Source organism: Malurus melanocephalus, unplaced genomic scaffold, assembly GCF_030028575.1.
Source record: "Malurus melanocephalus ecotype Western Australia unplaced genomic scaffold, MMel_1.1 scaffold_341, whole genome shotgun sequence".
NCBI lineage: Eukaryota > Metazoa > Chordata > Aves > Passeriformes > Maluridae > Malurus > Malurus melanocephalus.
Genome location: NW_026623573.1, coordinates 678,927 through 693,610, shown reverse-complemented (window position 1 = coordinate 693,610; position 14,684 = coordinate 678,927). Strand labels below are relative to the sequence as shown.

At 46.2% G+C, this 14,684-nt stretch overlaps 2 protein-coding genes across 3 annotated transcripts; one reads left to right on the top strand and one right to left on the bottom strand.

The window, feature by feature from the left end:
• Positions 1-1,048: 1,048 nt before the first annotated feature.
• FAM217B (family with sequence similarity 217 member B) lies at positions 1,049-7,215 on the bottom strand. 2 transcript variants are annotated; one of them, XM_057378140.1, is made up of 5 exons: positions 7,149-7,215; positions 5,325-5,579; positions 4,390-4,495; positions 4,218-4,303; positions 1,049-3,820 (listed from the first exon to the last, which is right to left on the bottom strand). In XM_057378140.1, the coding sequence occupies exons 2-5, from the start codon at positions 5,423-5,425 to the stop codon at positions 2,626-2,628; spliced, it is 1,488 nt and encodes a 495-aa protein (XP_057234123.1). In that variant the 5' UTR covers positions 5,426-5,579; positions 7,149-7,215; the 3' UTR covers positions 1,049-2,625. The 2 variants fall into 2 exon arrangements, with proteins under 2 accessions (XP_057234123.1, XP_057234124.1); XM_057378141.1 differs by lacking the exon at positions 7,149-7,215 and having other exon boundaries at positions 5,330-5,405.
• An 818-nt stretch (positions 7,216-8,033) lies between these two features.
• Positions 8,034-11,882, top strand: PPP1R3D (protein phosphatase 1 regulatory subunit 3D). The gene has a single exon (XM_057378136.1). The coding sequence runs from the start codon at positions 8,043-8,045 to the stop codon at positions 8,964-8,966; it is 924 nt and encodes a 307-aa protein (XP_057234119.1). The 5' UTR covers positions 8,034-8,042; the 3' UTR covers positions 8,967-11,882.
• The last annotated feature ends 2,802 nt before the right edge of the window (positions 11,883-14,684 follow it).

Below are 14,684 nucleotides of genomic sequence, written 5' to 3'. Positions count from 1 at the left end.
AATCAGTATAAAACCCAGCCCTGCAGGTCTGCTCAGGCCAAGAGCTTTTATTGAGGCAAACAGAATTTCTGTTTACTTGTGTGAATAAAGACAACTGTGTCAGAAATAGCAAAAGCAGTGACAGAAATTAGACAGGGTGATTATCATATGATACAAATTTACTCGGCCAGATCGCACACAGAGCCCAGTGAAGAACAACTTTTCAGATTAATTTGAAGTGGCATCACCACCTCCACCTGCTTCACYTTTTAGACTCCAACAACAGACTGATGTCCACGGGATCACAAGCACACATTAAAACTTTCCTAGCTCTGTGGCAAAACACTTTTCCCAGCACCAATCACCTTTGCTCTGGTCACAGCTATTATTTATTCTTTAAGAAGTGCTCATGCAAAATGTGCCTGTACCTAMATGCCCTCCTTGAAACTCAGGAAAGCTTCAATTTGGAGAATKTAGCACACAGCAATATTCAGTGCTATAACAACATGCTAAAATATTTACTGCATCTAACAAAATTTGTTTAAAAAACTGCTGTTGTGATTATTGCCTGGCTCCTGCTCACCTCGGGTTTGATGCTTGTAACAGTGAATTAAAACAGTGCATTAAATTCCTGTTTACTGGAAAAGGAGCTCTCCTTTTTTCACTGCTGTTAACGTGAATCAGGAAAACTTRGCTAAGGCAGGCTTGCAGAATTTGGCCAGAGCTTGGAATACTAGCACTGGATGCACTTTTCATCTAAAAAAAGCTGAAATKCATGAGGCTGGAGCAAACCAAAAGGGTGAAACAGCAACACTGGGATATGCTGGTCCTCTGCAGCTGCTGGTGTTCAGTTCCATCCTGAGTCCCACCACTCCATTTATCTGATCTTTGAGCCTGTCAGATTAAGTTTCACTTGAATTGCATAGAGCTGAATGTACATGCAACTACAATTCCTATGAAGTGTAACTTTACAAATACTGAATCTGGAAATGTAACACTGTCATTACATTCATTTCCTTTACCAATTTAAAATTTCACATTTGGTCTCCAGTAGACTAGGAAAAAAAAAAAAAACACTAAAAATATTTCTTAAGACTATTCCTGAGCAATGTTTTTATGTACTGTAAAATACTCTACTTTATTACTACATTTCTGAATATTCTCACTTTTTAAACTACATATAAATCCATGCTTTGAAATTTTACAAAGCTGAAGATCTGGTAGGCACAATGAAAGATAGAAACAGCTAAGCATCTTAAAACCAAGATGAGCTCACCAAGAGAAGTGCAATTTAGCTATATACAGAATGTACTCTTTAGTGTTTGCTACTTTTTCATTTTYTATCATAATGTGAAGGATCCACTTGTAGAATCTGGTCCATCAGACCTCAGCTCACTTCTCATGAAGATTGTGACTGGTGACTGAGGAGGAAATGATGCTGACCAGAATTTTAAAATGAAAGTAAAAAATTCTTCAGAATTTCATCTTAATGAGACCCTGTCCCCAGCTGSTGTCATTCATTTGAAATTGTAACAGATCAACTGACACTTGAATATTCTCTGAACTGTCCTTTGTGTTCTCTTGTATCTCACAGACACAAGAGAAGGCCCAAGGACAGGACCCAGTCCWGGCTGTACAATTTCTTTCTGTGAGGCATTTGCCCATTTCACCTCCCTAAACCTCAAGAAGCCAAGCTAGACTGGACCACAGGATAAATAAATCATCTTAGGTGAAAATAGGYATGTTCTGTATCAAAATACATCTTTACTTGAACTTACAAGAGCCTTTAAGTTCTTCCCTTAAGAGGCTATTTTTTATGCTTTAAGAGGCTACCAGTTCTGCAAATTAGGCCACACAGTCTCTGCTAAAAGCCTTAGTTTGCATTACTCAAATATATCCGTGTGCAATTTGAAATTTGGTCATTTCCCCTAAATGACAAAAAGCATCAAGGCCTACAAAATKAACTTCCAGGAAAGCTGTCTGTAAACACAGTGAAGATTCCAGGGTACAAAAATACACATTCTATTTTCATAATCTGTCACTATTGAAGCTGTCTGGTCCCTAACACTTTATCTTAWAAAGAATTCTTTCTGCATTACAATATTTCAAAACATTAACTCCATTCTTCTTCTCAAAAAAATAATATCTATTTCATCAAAAAAAATCCAATTCATCTTCTGTGAAGAATCAGAGTTGACTTTGCATAGATATCAGGCTCCATTATTTTATAAAAACAGCTGAGCCATTTCCATCAGAAAACACCACAATCAAATCTGTCTTACAAAAAGCACATCTGGTCAAGGAGATTCCCTCACATACACCAGGGTAAGCACAAGAAACACCTCAGACTTCAACTGGTGCAAACAGGACATTCTCTACTTCTCTAAACTTCACACTGTGCTACTGTTATCTTCATTGAGCAATTATAAATRTTTTTGAGGAAAGACCAATGGAAGACATTTGCCTTCAGGGAAAACATTTCCTGCTGGCTTAAGATCAAATGTATAGAAATGAACAGTGCTGACTCAGAGCCACGTGTCAGGAACACATTTTTCTCAGGATCTTCCTATGAAGAAAAAAGGATTCTTCTGCACTGGCCAGATGCTTTCTAGCAGTCAAAAAGCATCAACACTAATGAGTTCTCCTTCACTGAAATTTGCGTGGTGGTTGCTTTGTGCCATTTGTTTTTATTTTCCTGTCCACYGTTGGTTTTTTAGGAGGAACATAASTGCTGGCATTGCCATTTTTCTTTGGATTTGTACATGTGTATGTTTTTAAGCCTTTGATGGGAGCAGCTGCACCATGGAATGCTGTGGGGCTTTGCTTAGGGGGTCTGATGTTACCAACGCTTTGGATTTTAGAGCTGCTCTCGGGTGGCTGCAGGCTGAGGAGCTGCTGCTTTGCAGCTGGTTTCTTTTTCAGTTCACTCCTTCCATCACCAGTTTGCCTGGGAGAAGATGCTGCACTTCCCATCCTCTCCGGGAGTTTCAGGTGAGCTGGATGGGAGCGCACCTGGCGAGTCTCCTCCGAGTAGGGATCTGCCCTGTGACCCAAGCAGCTCCTGGGCAGCCTGGCCATGCCTTCCTGGGGCATCATTTGCCTGCTGGGCAAAGGGCTGAGCAGTGCTTTGGCTTTTCCAGGGCTCTTGAGGGCACGGGCAGAGCTGGGGGCAGTCTGGGGCCGACCTTTGGCTGCTCTGCCCTTCTCACTCTGCACCGTCTGCATCTGCAGCCACTCCAGCTGCACCAGGCGCTCAATGTATTTCTCCAGAGATCCCGTGGGCTTGGGGCGGAAATCAGTTTTCCCTTCCACGTGGAYGAAGATGGCCAGCTGCTTCAAGTCCCAGGAGTTGAAAGGAGGTGGGAGRAAGTCAGGGTAGTAATATTCTGATTCCTTAAATCCCATTTCAGGGATGTGTTCCAAACAAACAGGGTCGATTTCTTCCGCTCTGAGGATGAGTTCTGGTGGTGTGCAGGGAGAGGGGGGAATGGGAATCCTTTCTGAGTCAGAGAGATCACTGGCACTATCATCTTCAGCATCTTCTTTAATAATTTGTACCGATTCAAAATCAAGAAACATTGCACCTACAGATGTTTCTTGCCATTTAGAAGAGCCTGGACTGGCTTCAGCAATGTATTCTTCGTGATTCCTTCCCAACTGTTCTTTTTTACTGCAGTAMAAATGCTGCACTGGGACATCTTTAGCCCTGCAGAAGTTTCCTTGTGTGCTGCCCTTTGTGCCAGGGGGRATCCTGTGTGGGAAGGATTCATTTTGCCTTCTTTCTGGGAGACTCTTCTTTGGTCCTGGTGCACTCTGCAGTGAGGTGCAAACACTCGGGATCCTAAAGGAAAAGACAGATCATGTCCTGTTAGATGGGTCAATGCCTTTGAACATCAGCTCACAAAGGTCTTGCCACCCTTCAAGGACAGGGATCTATGTGACTAAAGCTAAAACTGGCAAGGAAACTTAGTAATGAGGCAAAATTAATAATTGCTGGTAGAGATAACGGTGCCTACTACTGCGTTTTTGGGTTTTTTTTAATTCTGATTTTGCTTGAGAACTCATAAAAGCAGGAAAGTTAGTTTTCATATTGATAACTTCGATTTGTTGTTCTCATAAATGCTGAACTCTGGRCCAGGGAAGTCAAATGCACGACACAGCACCCACAATTTCCTCACAAGCATTTTACATACCAGTCTGAAACTACTACAAATTAAACAGATAATCTTAAAAATTACCTTTTTGACTGATTATTGCCATCCAGTTGGTTCCTTCCCTTCTTAAGAACACTTGGTTGGTGACCATCTTGAGTGTCATGGGAAATCTGACGGTATATGAAAGTTTGTGATGTTAATAAGAAGCTGACTTAGACCGGGTACCCTTTTAAAGTTAGAAAAATTGATTATTTACCTTTTCAATGGCACTTGATACATTTTTGCCTAATCGTCCAGGAGGAGATTTCACATAAGAAATTGGTTTATTTAGTCCTTTGGTGCTTGGATGGCTTTTTCCATTACTGTAACCAGGAAGGATTAAACAGAATATCAGACATAAACAGCAGCATATATGAGTATCAGAATGGAAATACAATAAAAACTTTACAGTGTAAAATTTGCATATTCTCAACAAAATTTAAAGGATTACTCCTTTGAAGATAAGGAGTGGAAGTGAATAGGGAGCATAAGGTCTCTTCTGGTGTTAATACACACTCTTTCACAACAAAGGCATAAAAAATTCACTATTTCATGTTATAAATGGGGTTGTGAAAAAATGTTAGGATGAGAAAAAAYTCATGCAAGCAGAAAGAATGGCATTACTGATCTGAGCAGTTTAAAAGTAAAGCATACTTTCTCAATTAAAGCAGATACATTTCTGTAAGGACAGAATAAACAAATAAATCAGCATATTCTAAACAAAACAGAACAGAGTGTTTGTTCTACAAACAAGAAATACTACTGACTTCAAAATAGAAAGCTGTAAAATGAACAGGAATAATCAAACTGTGCTATCCTGTCTAATCGAGCTTTACTGCAGTTCAGTTTTTTGGTCAGGCTGTACATCTTGTTCTCAGTTCTAATSTCATTATAGTCAGATTTTGGTTTTAAAAACACATGATTTCAGAAATTCAAGAGCTTATAAAAGAATGAAACCAGGTCCTGTGTCTCCAGCATTGCTGCAGTCACCTCTGTGACCTTGTGACCTGCACGATCATCCTGCACAATCATTTCTGCTGCTGGGATCAGGGCTGAGGATGGCAATTGGGGCAGGACAGCCAGGCACTTATTAACTAAACCACAGTATGCTGGCATTTCTGTAACTATAAAAAGAGAAATCAATTTCCTTACTTTACCATTCCTTTGTGGTTTTCATTGGTGTGGCTGTGGRTTTCCTTCTGCTGTGTCTCTCTGTGCAGTAATAAGGGATATTCCTGAATGCCTGGTCCCATTATTCCTCTTTCCAAAGGGTATCTGCACCTTTGCTGTTACATAATCTTCAAACGGCTCCAGTCTTTTGGGTTTGCAAGACACAGCGTCTCCAATGCATACATCCCCCCGTCCTGGAGATGCAGGCAAGGAACAAAATCCTCCCGAGATGCGATTCTATTTTTAAAGCAGTAAGATAAACATAATCAGCGACCAAACTGTACTGGAAAACGGTCCCCTCCCCCAGCAGTCGCTTAGTGGGAAGCAGCATCGTTCAGTTTACTATTCCAAATCCAGGGAAATACCTGCGGGTCCGGCTGTGCTCTCAGAGCTGCCGTGCAGTGTCATGTGCTCATCACCATCCCCAGCTCAGCCTGCGCACTTCAGGTGCTGCCTGGAGCCGGGCGTCACAGCCCAGCGGGGTGGGTGGCTGTTCCTGCTCCSTTTATGGAGAGCAGATGATCAACCCCCTGCGAGCTGCGCCAGCTCAGCTGGCCTTTTTCTGTCACAGAACCCGCTTTTCTGATATTCATATATGCAAATTTTGTATTCAATACTTATTTTTTTCCTCTTCCGAAAGAAATGTCTCATCAGCTCCTACTAAAAATACTCAGAGCAGGATCCATAGCTCTCTTACTTCCCAGGAGCTGCATTCCCACACCAGGGAACTGCACAATGGGCTGCAAATGTGACAAAGAGCTCTCCTGAGCCACCTTTGCTTCTATTCCGTGATGTTTATGTAGTTATAGTCATGTTAAACCGTATCTATTCACATTTGATCCCGTCCTATCCCTAAAGCGCCTCCCCGCATCCTGCCCAGGCCGCGCTCAGCGGAGCCGGGCCCCGAGCGCCGCAGTCCCGCACCCGGAACGGGACAGAGCAGAGATGGGGATGGTGGCAGTGCTGGGGATGGTGGCAGTGCTGGGATGGTGGCAGAGCCGGGGATGGTGGCAGTGCTGGGGATGGTGGCAGAGCCGGGGATGGTGGCAGTGCCGGGGATGGTGGCAGAGCCGGGGATGGTGGCAGTGCCAGGGATGGTGGCAGTGCCGGGGATGGTGGCAGTGCTGGATGGTGGCACTTCTGGGATGGTGGCAGTGCCAGGGATGGTGGCAGAGCCGGGGATGGTGGCAGAGCCGGGGATGGTGACAGAGCGCGGGATGGTAGCAGTGCTGGGATGGTGACAGAGCGCAGGATGGTGGCAGTGCTGGGATGGTGGCAGTGCTGGGATGGTGGCAGTGCTGGGGATGGTGGCAGAGCCGGGGATGGTGGCAGAGCCGGGGATGGTGGCAGTGCCAAGGATGGTGGCAGTGCTGGGATGGTGGCAGTGCTGGGATGGTGGCAGTGCCAAGGATGGTGGCAGTGCTGGGATGGTGGCAGTGCTGGGATGGTGGCAGTGCTGGGGATGGTGGCAGAGCCGGGGATGGTGGAAGAGCCGGGGATGGTGGCAGTGCCAAGGATGGTGGCAGAGCCGGGGATGGTGGCAGTGCTGGGATGGTAGCAGTGCTGGGGAAGGGCGGCAAGCTGTGCCCTGAGCTATGGCAGGCAGTGCCCGCGGTGGATGGCAGCAGTGGCAGCAGGCGCAGGCTGTGCCCGCAGCGATGGCAGCTGTACCCGCAGCGCCCGCCGAGCCGGGCCCGCTCCGGTGACTGCCGCCGCCGCTGTCACCGCGCTCCCCAAGGGCCGCTCCTTCACTCAGCGGCTCCCCGCGCCCCGCATTCCCCGCTTTCCTCGCCCCCGGCCCGGTACCTGCCCTTCCTCCGCGTCCGTCGGCAGCGGCAGCGGGGGCGATGGGGGCAGCGCCGCCCGAGCGCAGAGCGCGGGGGCCGGGCCAGGCTGGGCCGGGCCGGGCGGGGCGGGGGAAGCGGCCCAGCGCCTGCGCTGCGGGTGCGGAGCGGAGCGGCCGCCGTGTCGGCCGGGGCCCGGGCCGGGCTGCAGCCGGGGCCGAGCCGCCCATGGGCGCTGTGGCGGCCCCGAAGGCGGATCCGTCCCCCGCCAGTCGCGATACCGAGCCCGACAGCCCTCGCCCGCCCTCCAGCCTCTGCAGCAGCCCCGGCTCCSTCCCGCCCGACAGCCTGCAAGCCTTCCCCGGCCTCGACTCGCCCAGCATCCAGTGTGACAGCCTGGAGTGTCCWCCCTGTTCGTGCTGCTGCTGCTGCTGCCTGTGCTGCCGGAGCGCGGGCTCGGCCGTGGCCAGCGAGGACAGCCTGCAGGCCCCGCTCGCCCGCACACAGCGCTGCTTTGGAGCGCACCGCGCATCCAGCGACCTCTCCGACAGCCTCGAGTCCTTCATCCAGCACGACAGCCTCCAGTCGCTCTCCAGCCTGTGTGCGAGCTCCTCCAGTATCAGCGGGGATAGCCTGGAGTCCCTTTCCAGCCTGAGCCTCGGGGCCACCAGCCAGCACAGCGATCTCGAGTTCATCGGCCACTGASTCTGCCTTCAGCTTCCCACACAGCGCCTTACGCTGGCTCTGGGMCAGCTGCCCTGAGAGTTCCAGGCTTCTGCCCTTCGTTCGGAGCTGACGCTGTTCCAGGTGGTTCTTGCTGCACCCAAGGCATAACTTCAGACTTACTGTGGCTGCCATTCCCAAATTAAGTGCTTCAATCACTTCATATTGGTGATTTTTTTGTCACCAGTTRAAAATGGAGGTGCGTGGTCCTCGGAGGAATCCCAGCTACCTCTCAGATCTYTATCAGAACATGTTAAGGGCTGAAGGAGCAGTGGGCCGAGGGCTGCAGCAGCCCCCAGCAATCCCTACAAGTAGCAGCAAGACTTTCTGGAGCAGTGGGCCATGCAAGGAGAGCCCGCAGCCAAAGCATCCCGAGAGCAGCAGCTCCTCCAGCTGTGACCCAGCCCTGCGACCCATCATCCGCCGCCGGGCCAGGTCCCTGCCGACATCACCCGAGAGGAGGAAGAGAGCAGCAGCGCAGTGTCAGGAGCCCGGCTGCCAGAGCCGCATCAACCGGGTCAGGTTTGCCGATGCCTTAGGCTTGGAGCTCACTGAAGTGAAAGTCTTCCAGACTGGGGAGGATCCATCCATCCCTTTGCATGTCCTTTCCAGGCTCTCCATAAACTCAGACCTCTGGTACAGCAGCKTGAACTTGGAGTTTACTATGCAATGCTTGGTCCCTGACTTCCAGCAGCCTGGAGACTGTCCGGATTTCTCATCCCGACTCCAGGAGCAGCAGGTGTGTCTGGAACGGGTGACCAGCTCAGATYTGGGGCTCAATGGCACCATCCAGGTTCGCAATGTTGCTTTTGAGAAGCAGGTGTCCGTGCGCTACACCTTCAACCAGTGGGAAAGCCTCCATGAGGTGTGTGCTCGCTGGCAGCAGAGCATCCCAGAGAAAAACGGGCACAATCAGGTTGATGTGTTCACTTTCTTTCTTCCTGTGCCTCCTTTTCTCCTTCAGCTGAGCACTCTCGTCCAGTTTGCAGCAAGGTACCAAGTCAACGGCCAGGAGTACTGGGATAACAACAGAGGCAAGAACTACACCCTCACCTGCCGGACTCACCCCCTGAAGGTGCCGAGGGAATGTGAGGAGAGCTGGATCCACTTCATCTGAACAATGGGAATGCGTGCTGAGCAGTGTGTCAGTGGTCTCAGTGACACTGTGTTCCTTGGCGTGGCTCTCTGCTCCTATGGCAACAGTCTTCTTTTTGCAACCTGCCAAACCTGGCCAAATGTCCCAGGGCTGGGAAGTAGCCAGTGATAAACTGTTCTAAACCTTGGGGCAAGTTAAAAGGGCCAAAATCTGTAGAGAGATACAATCATAGAAAGGCCATGTGGGTTTTTTGAGTGTATGAGGCAGAACGGTTCCAAGGAATACTGTCAGGCCACCAGAGAGCAAAACAACACATTTCTTGTTGCTAGTAATACTCTTGGTTGCATAGAATGTTTCTAACTAATCTCTTACCATTTTCTACTGTTTGTTTTCTAAATGGACAGCGTGGCTTTACTGGCTTTGTTTCTAATTTTGTTTATATTACCTCACCAAGTCTGGGCACTATTCCATTTGTGCATAGTTTGGATGGCAGATACTCTAGGGAGTACTTGTATTTATATAGATGTATTACTAAAGCTGTAAACAGGTTGGATATTGCCATTAATATTTGAGTTGGAAATTAAATGCTACCATGAACAAACCCATACATGAAAAYGTGCCATCAGCCTCTCTGTTTCCCTTGGGAAAAAAATAAAAGGTGCCTTTTCTTATCTCCTCCTTGCAGCAGGAGTGATTGTTAGCAAAGTGTATGTAAGGCACTTCTGCCTGGGGAAATTCTCATCTTTGTCAAGTGATGCCCAGGTAGATTTTTCTCAAGGTGGTGGTGCAGGAATTGTCTTTTCCTGGTGCACTTGTTTTACTGAGGGAAACGAGAGCAATCTTGGACTTGTGTTGCAATTGCAGTTGAAGATCTCAAAGCACTTGCTCATGATTTTACCACTGTTACTGGTAAAATTATAAATCAAGAGATGGATATGATATACATACACATATAAGGGAAAAAAATAGGACAGGGAGCAGGGTACAGAGGCTTGGAATAGCMTTCCAGAATACTGAATCCTGGCTGTTCCCCAGCATGCCAGTACTACTGCAGAAGTAGCTTTGACTTCTTTATTTAACTGCTTGCCATTATAAYCCAGTTGAACTCCCAAGGCTGCAGCCTTTGCAACACAAGCAGGAACTTGAAAGCAGTTCATTTGGTRAACTGATACTTACACAGACCCGTGAACAGAATCCCTTCTGCTGCAGGGAARGCACAGGAACACTGTTAGATCATCTTCCCGTGCTTCTTGCTCTATTATTTTCATTCTATGGTTTTAGTGTGGTTTAAGATTGGCAACAGGTTTAAGTCTATTAAGTAAACGATTGTCCATGATTTTTTCTGTACATATTCATTACTGCATGGAAAGTTTATTTGTGTAGCATAGACTTTCAGAACTGGCTGGTTGGAGATTTTAGGACTATGCTGTGAAAATGAGGCCACTTTTTGGGTGTCTTATTTTGGATTGGTGCTTATTTATCAAAATCACAAGTTGTTTGTAAAATCACAGTTGTAAGCAACCCATGGCCAATTACATTTTAGTCTGAAAAGTCTACTGAGTAATTCTGGAAGTGCAGAAACACTAAGAAAATTAATTTGTCTGGCAACTTAAGCAACAACTGTTGCTCTTTTGTTGTGATACCCATTTAGCAAACCTGGGCTTTCAAGTGAGGAATCTGACTCGTTCCATTGGTCTTTGGCTTTCAGAGGAACCAGAGTCAGGAATGAGGATTCTGTGAGCTGCTGAGCACCTTTTGCAGAGCACTCAGAAAGCTCAATCTTATCTGAACATGCACACACATGCACAGAAGTGCTTGTGCTGAATAAAATGCACTATTTTCAAGTATTGTTCCCTCTTTCCTTTCCCTCCCTAATGACTGTATTTCTTCCATTAGAAACACAGCACACCACAAACCCCCTCTCTCAGCAAAAACCAGCTCACAGTGGGTACTGCTGGAGCGCAGAGCAATACTTGTTTTCCTGGCAGAAGAATGTTTCTGTCTTCTGGGAGAGACTGTCATGTGCTAGCAAATGTCAGACCTGAGTGTTCTCTTTGCCAGGGCAGATCCTGTAAAGCCGAGCTGTCAGGGGAAAGGTTAATGCCAGATGTAGCACAGTGGGGAGAGGGGTGAGAAATGTCTCAGCAGTCTGAGTTGGGCTTCTATTGTCTTGTTTCCCCAATCTCTCAGGATACTGGCATGTGCAAGGTCTTGAATACTAAATACTGAAGCATTATTCCAAGTTTGCTTTTGCTCTCTCTGCTGGTCTGCACTGCTGGGGAAGGAGTGGCAGTTCAGTTCCTGGCAGTGCAGCTCTCGGGCACTGCTGGCTCAGTGRAGCAGTGGAACTGAGAGCCATCTCCAGCTTAAACTGCTAAACCTTCACACCAGTACTGACACCTGTCACATCAGAGCTGATATTTGCACTTAGCTTTTCTTGTCACACTCTGGCTTCTGGGGGACAAAAATGGGATTAAGCCATTTCGTGCTAATAAGTACTTGTTGTGAAGGTAAACTYAGACCACATTTTTATCTTCTCAGGACAACTTGACTGCTTGCACTGTGTTCARATTGAGCACTTCCCTTAGAATGAGGATTTTGTAAAACTGAATTCTTCACAAGGGTTATCACCGTATAATGCACTTTTAAAAACATGTRTTTATTATTGTTGTATGGTAAAATGAATGTCTAATAGTCCACAGATCCAAGGTTCTTTGAAGCATGTTTTTTAAAGAAATGTATGAAATTCATGTAAATGAAAAGGGGTTGTCTTTCCTGATCAAATGTCTTGTCCAGAATAAAGTACATTACAGTGTATCAATAAAGCACATATGCTGGACAAAAAGTCTAGCTGTTGTAAAATTGCAAAGTGCTTAAAYAACTTTAAAAAGCAATAATAAAATGATGCCTGTTGTAATACAGAAGATTGAAATAAAAGCTTTTCACAATTTTATATTGTTTCTGTCCATGGTACTCCTGTTAAGAAAGCTCATGAAGACATTTGAGTTGTCACAAAACAACACACTCAGGAAAATGAGGTGGGTTTGAGTTGCTAAACAATGAACAGCAATTGATAAGGATCCAGTAATTAGTGTATGTATCTGTAAAGATGATCAGGCTGCCACTTTGTACATAGAATCTGCTGTCCTTCCAGCTCCGTTCTGTGCCTGCAGCACCTGAAGGATTGAGATCATATTTTGGAAAAATGCTTGCTGCCAGYTGATTCTAATACAGCTTCATGGAAGAGAAACTAAGAGAGAGGGATTCTCCTCTAATTGCACTTTACAAATCTGTGCTAGACTGTACATAAAACATTCGTTTCTGTGTGTCACAATTGTGATACTATTTGCTCTATTTTTTTTCTTCCAATTCTTCTTTCAAACCAGGTTCTTTCCCCCAACAGGTYTAATGAAAATCTGTCTACAAGTGAGATATTAAGAGTGTCCATCTGCAGTGCCTGATTTATCCTCCGTGTATGGAAATACATCTCCATTGGGGTCAGTCTTGATACAGTTCAAAACTGGAATTATCGGTGGCCAGGTTTCTCCTAAAGCAAAATGGAGACATTTAACTAGAAGACATAATTAGTAAAGATATATATTATCAGTTCCTTTTTAATCTATGCTAGTAACTTCAACAYTGCATTGTCAGGGTTGCTTGGGGGAAAGATGATTATTACAAATCAATTTAAATGCATGGGAATGACTCTATTAAGTCATTTAAAAATGTAAGGTTATTTAGGAAAAGGATCTTTTTTTTCTGCAAACATCCAACTATCAGGTTTATCTCACAGGTTGTTAGTGTTATATTTATAATAGGTGGTATTTTTACATTTTGTTTCAAATTCATAGTTTATTTGTATTTATTTTACCAAGAAAAGAATGAAGTTCCAATTTGTAATGATACTAATATGCATCTAGTCAGTAGCTACAGCACTTAATGTAGTGTATCATCAGTGATCAGTTGTATTTTACAGCTGGCAAAGACTTCGAGCTGGAAGTCCAAGTGATCATTCATTTGGCAACAGAAGTGTAACATTAGTACTGACTTCTTTCCCAACTTCTTTTCCCCTGTGATCTCAGATCTGCAAGTATTGCAGCTGACACTTGATATTAGAACTGTTGGAATCAACACTTGTGACCCTTCTCAGTTTCACACACAACAGCAGCTGTGCCAAAGATTGAAAATACCTTGGCCAGCACAATGTTTTCCACAAACTATAATAAGGATAAACATTTCTGCTACTGTAGTGAATAAGGGTCCCTGTAAATAGTGCTACTCTACCCTGAAGAGTTTCCGTTCCATTTTCTCTGCTGTTTTTATATGTGCCTGAAATAACTGTGGCCAAATAATTTTACTGTTGTTCTGGTCTGTTTAATGCCTGACTCAAGGAAACTTCTGCTCTGACTTCCCTTCTGCTAAACCAAACAAAACAGACTAATGGTAGAGAATGAGAAATGAGCTGAAACAATCTCAGTGTAGGTTGCAGGAAGGGAAGTGTGTGCTCCACTTCTGGACTGACTCACTTTTGCTATAAAATAAGTAAGGCTGGACAGGCTCAGCCCGGGTGTTTGCAAACTGGCTTTCATTCTTAATGCCTCGGTTCAGGATTCAGTTTTCATAGAAAACTTCTGATGCTCCAAGTTCCTTATGCAAAGTTTTGTCCTTAGTAGGTTTCTCAATAAAGCTGTTTTACAAATCTGCTTCAGTACTGCTCACTCCCAACTTCTCAGTGCAGATGCTGCACTTCTCACAGCACTTGTCATTTTCTTGCATTASAGTGACATCTCGTGGTATTTTAAACACTTTCTGTAGATCTTTTTCTATTTTTGCCTTTTATAATATTGAGGCTTTATCTTTCTTATTTTAGCGAGTCCGCAGTGTTATTTTATTTACAATTGCTGCAGGTTTACCTGCTTTGAAAGGCGATTTCTCTCCTAGATGCYCCACTATTGCTGCTTATTCTAGGTGTAAACAGAGACGCTTCTTGATACTCCACTGGAGTATGAGTTTCGTGACAAATTTTATCATTTGTATTTGTAATATAGCAGTAGAAACACCAATACCACACCAGCACAGGTAAAGCTCCCATTCAGCACTGTCGGATTCCATTTAAGCACATTATCTARYGYACTGCTGGATTTTAAGSACATTATCCAGTGCACTGCTGGATTCYACTCAAGKACATTATCCACTYCCCACTGCATAATAAAGACCAYAGACGTCAGTGGAAGCCCTTCACCCACAGCAGGTCCGTAACCGAGCGTGTCTTTGCACCTACTCGGGCAGTGAAAGCGTTTCTGAATTAAGCATAGAATGAATCGCACTGTTTTAGCAAGCTGATACCCAGTGATTCAGTTTGCGTTGAAGTTGGTTTTGTACACGGACCGTACACAACACAATTTGCCTTCAGGAGCAGGGATCACCGCGCTCAGGGCGCTCCCGCCGCCCGCTCTGGGGCCCTTAGCACCGCCCCGCCCCCTCCGCCGCTCGCCATTGGCCCGCGCGCCGCGCTGCCGGACGCTGATTGGCTGGCGCCGCGCTGCCGGGCGCTGATTGGCTGGCGGCGGGCGGCGCCGCAGTTATTAGCCGGCGGGGCGCGGCGTGAGGGGCGCGCGCGCGGCGGGGGGCGGGGCTGTGCGGGGCGAGGCCGGGCCCGCCCTGAGGGTGCCGCGCTGAGGGCGGGCGGGGGCTGCGGGTGAGGCCGCTCTGCTCCGGGGATTTATCGGGGCGTTCCAG